General features: G+C 40.1%; 1 protein-coding gene across 2 annotated transcripts in view; it reads right to left on the bottom strand.

Moving 5' to 3' along the window:
- The window catches only part of Slc30a8 (solute carrier family 30 member 8), a 31,147-nt gene that overhangs the window by 8,931 nt on the left and 12,557 nt on the right, over nucleotides 1–9,659 (bottom strand). For both annotated transcript variants that reach the window (XM_028767631.1, XM_028767638.1), the window contains 2 exons: nucleotides 6,792–6,938; nucleotides 2,244–2,397 (listed from right to left, as the gene is read on the bottom strand). In XM_028767631.1, the coding sequence (XP_028623464.1) occupies nucleotides 2,244–2,397; nucleotides 6,792–6,938 (301 nt within the window). The remainder of the gene's footprint in view (nucleotides 1–2,243; nucleotides 2,398–6,791; nucleotides 6,939–9,659) is intronic.

Raw genomic sequence — 9,659 nt, 5'->3', positions numbered from 1 at the left:
AGAGAGAGAGAGAGAGAGAGAGAGAGAGAGAGAGAGAGAGAGAGAGAGAGAAATTTGTATTCATATCTACTAAAAATTATCATTATAGTTGACCACCAGAGGGGTCTAGTTTAGATATATAGCAACTGTGGTAAAGCCTACAACTTTTATCAAAGACTCTCTTCATAGTTGCTATTAGAACTTTCTGTTCTGGTTTTTGGGTTCTCAAAGAGCAGATTCTCTCACCCCACTCCCATTTCAGCTCTGATATCCTTGTATATTCCTACCACACAGTATCTGGCAGCACTTGAAACCCACACTCTCCATTCCCAGATTAAATACTCTAGTCCCTTTTATCTACAAATAGCCATCTGTTTGCTTGCTTGAGGAAGGCAGAGCAAACAGTTAGTTGCCTTTCTAAGTATGAAAACTACTTGCAATGCTCAGGTCAATGTTCGAAAACAATGTAGTAAAAAGAAAATCTGGATGGTGTCTATTTGTGAAGATCGAGATCCACGCTTAAGGTCCCCCAGATTAATAGAGTAATAGACTTGGTTGGTACACCATTTTTGCATAGGGTTAACACAACCTACATGACATATGACCCTTTGGAAACTATGAATACTTTCATTCTTCCTAATGACATTAGGATATACTCTTCTCTTACCCTCCTAAAGGAAGGTATTATTTATGTTTCCCCCCTTGATGATCAGGACATATGTTCTGAGTATTTATCTCCTAGACAAGATAGATTCACATTTATCTGTCTGCATTCTTTTTCCAAAAGGAAGCATTGTTTCAAGTTAACTCATAGCATATAGGATCTCATCAATACAGCACATCATCCAAAACCATCCTCAGCTTTCAGCTCAGATATTTTGGGCACAAACTATGGAGTGAAAATAGAGGTGTCTAAATGGAATACTCTTCCAATAACCTGAGGACACATTTTCAAATCATATAAGCTAGTACATCTATCAATTACAAAACATCATTGTGCCCTTTCAAAAAAGAAAACAAAAGCAATAAAAAAAGTCAGTACCATTTTACTTCTTTAACCACTGTCAAGACATTGATGTTAAATCTACCTTATAATATGCATCAGATTGTACTAGAAGGTGATATACGTGTGTGTGTGTGTGTGTGTGTGTGTGAACTTTTACATAAAATTTGCCAGTTAAATATCCCTGATTTGACTATTCAAGATGTTTAAAACACTCCAAGGTACAGAATTTTGAGCATAAAACATATTCCAAAGTCTCAGGTTTCAGGTGAGTTTAGGCTGTGCATCACGGATGCTTGATCTGTATATGATTTTCATTTACCTGAATTAATAAAATACCACAATTCTTTGGGAGCTTAAAACAACATGACTTCATTATCTTACAGTTCTGGAGGGGAGTTGTCTAAAGTAAGCTTCACGGACTGAGTTCCTTCTGGAGGCACCTGTGCCAAGGATGTTTCTCCCCTAACAGCTTTTCGTGCAGTAGCATGCTAGAAAGATGAAATAGACTTTGATGGGGGAAGAAACCCCTCCATTTTTGGTTTGGTTGAATACACAAAGGTGAAGAGCACTTTATAAAGAAATTTCAAAAGCTAACAAATGCAGAGTCCATGAGACAGGAAATAATTTCTAAGGTCAACTCAGCAATCTGAGAACTCATTATCTACTTACCTAACAAACACTGAGCCATTTTGAAGCCACGTCCCACGGGCTCATCAACACAGATGAGAAAGCAGAGTGGATGAATGCTCAATTCCAAAGCCAGGCATCTAGACTTGAATCCTAATTCTTCACTATCTATTTACATGGCTGAGTTTCCTTTTCATAGTCTATGGGTTTGGAGGACTGTGGAATTCAGTTCCAGATCTATCTCTATCTCTATCTCTATCTCTATCTCTGTCTCTGTCTCTGTCTCTGTCTCTGTCTCTGTCTCTATCTCTATCTCTATCTACCTATCTATATATATATATACATATATGTGTATAGATATAGATATAGATATAGATATAGATATAGATATAGATATAGATCACAAGATCTTTTTCCAGTTTCTGATGTGTTGCAAACTTTCAAATATGATAACTACCGGAAACAATGTTTTAAAACACTTAATCTTTAGTGACCAACATTATTTTCTGTCTTAGTGACACTCAAATGTCAGAATGTTAGCATCTTTCTGACACAGGGGATTTATTTCTAAATCTATCTCTAGATAAGAGTGGAGACAAGTCAAACAGATAGTCAGCATGGTATGACTTACACAATGTTGGCTGCCACTGCACAGCCTGAAACAGTGATCATGATGCCTGCTTGGATCTGGTAATCAGGATACAAGAGGCGCTCACAGGCAAGGTATACCAGCACACCGGTCACCACCCAGATGCAAAGGACAGACAGCAGGGCACCGAGGATCTCTGGGAGTCAAATTCACGGAAAGCAACATGAATACCACCTTCACATCCCCCATTCCGCACACAAGAATCATAGGCTTTTAGATTCCTCCTCCCCCACCACCCATGAAAATGGCTTCATATGGTTTTTTTCAGTGATTCATGAAGCAGAATGGATTCATGAATGGATTTGAGAACCGAGATGAGGCACTTTAGCATTGCATCCATAAAACACGAGCATCAAAATTCATTAGGTTCCCTATTACTGGGTAATTTTCAGCAAATTTTTAGAACATATTAATTGCTGCCTGCCCTCCCTGTTCTCCTTGGGGATTTTAATTTACACAGGTGCTAAAATGATGAAAACTTATTAGGGAGGGATGAAATAATGAGATCCGACGAGCAAAATGTGTTTAGAAACTCTTAATTTCAACATAAAACATTTACAACTTGCCAGCACTGGCACCTTTAGAGGAATAAGCTAGTAAAAAACGGAAGCATCAGAGTGTACTTTACGAAAATGGGTTTCATTTGCCAACCCGACATATTGTAAACACAGAGGCAGACTCAAGGGCTTCTTGGTGCTCCAAAACTGCTCTTTAAGAGCAATCGCGAGGAAAAGAAACATCAAAATGGAAACATTTGCATTAATATTTGAAGATAAGGGAGATCTCAATGGGCTTGTTTAAGAAAGAAAGCACTTTGGCGCACATGGGCACTCCTTACTACCTCACCTTGTTCTTTGACTCAACCTTGTAGATAGATTTAAAAAACCCACAAGGGTCTAGGGAGATCCTGTGAGCCACTGGTCAGGCAAATTCTAATACATTATTCTCTACTCCCTGCCCTGGTTTCATTCTTGTGCTGTAAGAAACACCAACGTAGGAAAGGAACGGGCTTGTTTGCCTTAACTTCCAGGCCACAATCTATCATGGAGGGAAGTCAAATCCAGAACTTAAGCAAGAATTTCAACAAGAAACCATAGAGGGATGCTGCTTGGTGGTTTATGTTTAGCTAGACTTCTTATGCAGCAGAAGATCACTAGCCTAAAGAGTGGTGCCACCCAAATTAGGCAGGGCCTGCCCAGAGCAATCAAGATTATCCTCCACAGACATGTCTACAGGTCAATCTGATTTGGGCAATCCCTTAGTTGGGAGTTTCTTCTCAAGTGACTGCAGGCTGTATCAAGACAATTAACACCAACTACGACACTCCCTTTACATTATTCTTATGTATTATAACCAGTTAAAGCAGAATTATCTACTATAACACACCATGAGGCTATTGCTTCTCTAACTTTGGTAACTTATATACAATCATCATTTTTTTGCTATATTCATATGCTACTTATCTCAGTCATTTCATATTTTTCTCACACGAACTCACTTATGCTTAGCTTCTTCCTAAACAAAATTATCCATAAATTTGCAAATTTGATGTTCTACTTTATGTTTCATGCATAATAGAATGTGTTTGAGGTTATTGTCCATGCAACACTCAAAACATCTGACAGACTATTCATGGAACTTTTTTACATAATAGGAAGTCCTGAGGTAGATATTTAGGACTTGACTACAAGTACCAGACCCATATCGTTTACCCGTGACTGCCTATGTGGCTTTATACAGTAAGGGTTTCTTAACTATAAGATAGACTTTTAAAATACAATATGAATACAAGTTGACATAGGTTGTGGCTTGAATTTTGTCCCTCAAAGATCTGTACATAGAAATGCTATTCATCAGCAATTCATATTGTCACCTTATTTGAAAATGGGGTGTTTCCACATGACTAGTTAAGATGCAGTCATTTTGGTACAAGGCATTCCTGTATTCAAATATGTCAGGTTTAGCTTATTCTATGGGGAAAAGTGGAAATAGATGTGCATAGAAAGAGAGAGTGCAGGACAATATAAAAATTAAAGCAGAAATATTTAAGCTTAAAAAAAAAGCAAAGACTGTCAGCAAATGACTACTAGCCGGTCTGAGAGAGATATGTGACAGGTTTTCACTGACAGATGTCAGAAGAACCCAACCTCATCCATGCCTTTATCACACACCTCTGCTTCTCTAGACCTCTAAGACACCCAATGTCTGTGAGCCCGTCCAGTTGGAACCATACTGTTAAAGCAACTCAGGGAAACTAATGGAACATTAGACAACCTCTCGAGAATTACTAATTAGTCAGATTGTGTAAGACTCCCTTTGCCAAATTAATGAGAATCAGCCTTTAAAAATTCTTCTTAGCTAGAAACAGAGACCACATCTAAATCGGGATATTCAAGTTTAGCATGTCCCACCCTATGCCCATGTTTAGAAATATATACAGAGAGAAGAGCTGGGACAATAAAGCCCTCATACCAAGTTCAAGGATCAATAGTCAGATACAAACATTGGTCAGGCTAAGTGGTACCATGGTTCTATATGGTTTCCAAGAAAACTAACAAGTAAGGCTGGCGATTGGCCAGATTGGGCTGTGGATTCACAGGACCCACCTATGTCTATGGAACTGTTTCACATGGTAGCCACCAATCCTGTGCAGGCATTTAGTTAGACATTAGATAAAATCAAAAATATTGTTATTAAGTCATCCTAGCCATATTTAAAGTTCTCAATATTTACATCATATTTACATCGTATTTCAAAATATTTTGCCTAATAGCAGAGAGTTTTTATTGAACATTCTTGGTCTTTTAGAATATTAGGGCTCATAGACTTCCATGACTAATGGCACAGAGCCTAAGCAAAGATGTAAAGTTCTGAGTCTAGCCTATCTTAAAAAGGGAACTTCCTAGTGAAACAAAACAGTTCTAATAGTAGCAGGAAGTGTTGGGTACATGTACAAATTTGTGTCGAAAAATGCAGAGTTCAACAAAACTCACACAGCTTCCAGGGGGACTTTGTTCAAGAACAAGAGTAAGAATTCTCTAAGCTCAATCCCAGAAACTTTCTGCCACTGTTTATTTCTCCCTGACTGTTGAAGGGAAGCCAAACCAAAATGCCTGCACTGATAAATTGCTTAGCACCAAGAACAGAGTTTCCTAGTCCTCTAACCTCAAAAACCTGTAGTTCACATTGTCAGTGAACGAGTTGTGGTTTGTGGCCACCGACATCTTTCCCTGTGCAGGCTGGCTGTGAGGATTACCTGCATGCTGCCACTCGCTCTCCTTCGCCTTGCCTCTTCAGCCCGTGTGAAGTCACAGAGTTGTAACTATATGAGTCCAAGACTGGCACTAAATATTCCAACAAAAATTCCTCCAACTGATATAAGAAGCCACAGAGATGGGAAATAGTGCAGCGGTATGTGTGTGTGTGTGTGTGTGTGTCTGTGTGTGTGTGTGTGTGTGTGTGTGTGTGTGTGTGACAGAGAGGGGGGTGAAGGGATATTGTAAACACCTATAGTAAGCCCTTTCCAGAGGCTGAACACTTCTCATGGCTCTGGCTACTTCCTGGCCAGGAGCAGACAGTCACTCAGTGAAAGAAGCTCTGAGAAGGACAAGAGTGAGTTTTATTCCCTCCCTTTCTTTCTTGCCATCATTTTTGTCTCCTTCCTTGCTATTGATGATGAAATGAACAAGGATTCAGCTGAGCTGTGCATTCACTGCATGGCTATCTTGGTGTATTTTCTGCTGCTATAACAAACTACTAGAGGGTAGGTCATTTATAATGAAAGGAGGCAGGGTTTTTTTCCTCACAGTTCTGGATCCTGGGAAGTACAAGACCCAAGGTTCTTGAAGTTGGCAAACATTCTATGTTGCATCATAGCATGATAGAAAAGCAAGCAAGTGTGTGAGGGAAGGGAAATAAATTATGCTGACTGCATCCTTCTTACCAGGATCCCACTCCCACAATAACAACATTGACCCACAAATGAGAGCACAAATTTCATGACTTAACAAAGTTCTATTTCAAGACCACCTGAAGAGTCCTTAAATTCCAACCTGAGATTCAAAGGCACCATTCAGATCTTAGGGATGACTATGCGTGTGGGTAAGGAAGCCCATATTTTATGCCTGACCCCCTATGAACAATCACTAAACCTTAGTACTCTCTTGGACATTAATTTGTAATGTGGCAGACGCTCTGCCTTCATCCTTTCTTGAAAGGATGTAGAGTAACCGAAAGAATCATCTCCAAGTTGTTACTACACAGAGACTCTGGGGACAGAGTGGCTGCTACCATGATACAGCTATTCCTGTTGTCCCGTGGGAGAAGGGATACTTACTTTAATCTTGCTGTCAGCTGAATTAATGTGGAGAGCTTGCATTCCCACATGGTTATTTTATCCTGAGCACCAGACTTGGAGCCTAGAGGGAATTATTCAACAAGGCTTTGCTCTTTACCTTCCTTTTTTTTTCCCAAGCTCTGTTTGACTCTGTGTCATTATGCATTCACTATTGCACAATCAGAGGACTTTACCTGCTCGATACCATCCAAATGTCAGCCGCTTGGAAGGAGGCCTTGATGACAACCACAAAGAAAAGAGACTGAGCAGGAAACCAGTCAGGTCAGTTAAGAGATGAGCAGCATCCGTGAGGACAGCCAGACTCCCGGCAACATGTCCACCTGTGAGATGCACAATATCACACGGGGTTAAAGGCTCGGAATGCAATTAGGAGTCATGTGCATATTAAACATAGTTCACTCATACAACTTGAGAAGAAAGAAAGATATTGAATTCAAATTAACCCACCTCTTTTTCCCAATTTGTAAAATAACTGAGACCCTAACAATAAATAAACTCAAACAAGTAAACATGAATGTTCGGGGAATCATTTCTGAGGCTGTGGACATACAGAGATAAGAATTATGAAGCATCTCAATTAGGCTAAGCAGAAAGCCTCAGGGATGAGCCTACAAGTACATATGGCTGTAGAGGCATTGGCTAGATTCACAGGGTCTCATAATCCAGTCTGTAGACTTGAACTTCTACCTGGAAAACAGCACTGCTATCTGGCTTATCAGCTTGTTACTTGTAATTTTACCATAGCCTTTAATGCTAACCTCTGTTGTGCTGAATTATACTACCTAGCTGCACTGGAGATCTGTCTTATAAGTAGTGGGAAAGCAGAGCAGAATGGAGAAATAGGGGCACTATCCAGTGGACATACCAAAGGCATGAACAATCTCATGAAGCATAGGATAGAGAAACACAGGCACACAGGGCCACCTGGATTTTCTGAGCATTGGTGAAGTTCCACCACCTTCCCTCTGTCTCTCCTTTGAAAACACCTCCAGCCTCCAGAAGAGAAATTAAAGAAGTGTTGTGTCCTTTCTTCCTGAACAGGGCTTGTTTGAGAGGCATAACCTCTATTGCTCTCCCTACCTCTTTCCAGCAAAGAGCGTGTGCTGACTGATGAGTCGTCCCTGCTCCTGTTTATTGCCTTGTGTACCACAAAACAGCAGAGACCGTCAGTCATCAGACCCTCCATCATCAGACTCACCTTGTCTCGCCTAATGATTAAAAAAAATTGCATAGATGGCTCATAATTGCAATAATCCCCACAGACCGGTGGCCCGAGCTGTACTTAATAACTGGTTTGTCAAAGTTTAATGGTCTGAAGCAAAGTAGTCTTCAGGCTTGTTACTGCGCTGTCCGTGCAAAAATCAGAATGATTCATTAGCCAAAAGGCAACATTTTGCTAACAAATCAGCTGTCCTTCCAATTATCCTTTAATGTTCCTCTATCTGCCAGACTCGGTCCTGATAATAAAGCTGTGTTAATAATGCATTATTTCTTGCCTGGAGAATGACTACATGCAGATAAGCAGCATGCTGCAATTTCAGCCATGAGTGATGAGAATTCTCTGTGCCGTGCTGAAATTGCCCACTAAGTTAAGGGAAGAAAAGTCTCGGAGAAATTCTTTAGCAGGCTCAGCTGGTGAGGAAGTAACTGAAAAAGGAGCTTGCTTTAGAAGAATCATGGTAATGTGGAGACCTGGGATCCCACAATCATTTCCCAACCATCAGAGCTGGTAATAAGAACTATCCAGAAAAGGGTAGGCACTGCTGAAGGATGCAGAGTACACTGTTTTCAAGAGGTAGCAAGTGCATTTGCTTCTGAAAGCATGGGGCATTATTGTCCATTAATTCAACTATCCAGCCAGCACTTATTGAGCCCTTGCTGTGCATGGTAGCATGAGCAAAGTACACAAAGATAAACAAATTACAACCCCTTTCTTCAGTGATCTCCCAACACTACACTGAAGACTTGCTACTGGAATGGGATCGGAGAACACTGTGGTATTCAGGAAGTTTTCAAAGAAGGACTGAGAGTTAGCAAGAAAGTGTGGGTTTTCATAATAAACAGAAACATGGAAAAAGAAATAAAAGAATGTGACACTTTGCGGTAAAAAAAAAAGAAGAAGATGGTGCATATCCAAGGATTTTGGAAAATGCAATTGAAAAGGAAGTTGAAGGCTAGCCCCCTGGCTAAGGAGATCTCCTTAGGATTTTCAGGCAATGCCAATGCATGCTTAAATTTGTGCTTGAGAGAGAGATCTTTGTCATCAATACACAGGCTTACTTGGAGAGACAAAATATTGATGGTGAAAAGCACATGGATCTGGAAGCCATTATATGATAAAACTCAAAGAGACAAATATCACATAATCTTTCTCACACATGGATCCTAGCTTTGAGTGTGTGTGCATGTGTGTGTGTGTGTGTGTGTAAATAAGTGTGTTTTTGTATAATTGTGCACAAGCTATGAAAGTAGAAATGAGATCATGAGATGAGAAAAAATGAATTGTTGAGGAAAGGGAAGGAAGAGAGTAATACAACACACAGCACAAGAAAGTTGATAGGAGAATATGGAGGTAGAAGGAAGCGGGAATGGGGAACAGAGGCAGGAACATAAAGGGAGAACAGTGGAATAAACAAAAAATAGTGTTTCAGAATATCATAATAAAACCTCATAGTTTGTATGCTAATTTTAAAAAAATCCTACACAGCAACAATTGCTGCAGAGATCTGTGGCGAATGCGTGAAGCAGTGTTGTCAGTTCTATTTCTAGCCATGGAAAGATTTGTGCAGAATTTGCTTATGGCAAGGCAGCACAGGCACAGAGAGGTCTCAGCCCAAAAACAGATCACATGGGCCCCGACAGCAGAATTTTAGATCTGCATCTCCTAGACATGAAACCCCTTGGATTTAAACAGTAGGCTTTAAATTCCCATGGCATTTTCCATGAAGGAAGAGATGTGTTGACAATGCTGAAAAAAAATAATGGTTAACCTGATGAAAATATCTTTTGTGGGGTTTAAGTGAGAATACCCCCATGGGTTC

The sequence above is a fragment of the Grammomys surdaster genome, unplaced genomic scaffold (genome assembly GCF_004785775.1).
Source record: "Grammomys surdaster isolate TR1022 unplaced genomic scaffold, NIH_TR_1.0 63, whole genome shotgun sequence".
Classification (NCBI taxonomy): domain Eukaryota; kingdom Metazoa; phylum Chordata; class Mammalia; order Rodentia; family Muridae; genus Grammomys; species Grammomys surdaster.
Note: the sequence above shows the minus strand (reverse complement) of the source record. Positions and strands in the feature narration are given on the sequence as shown.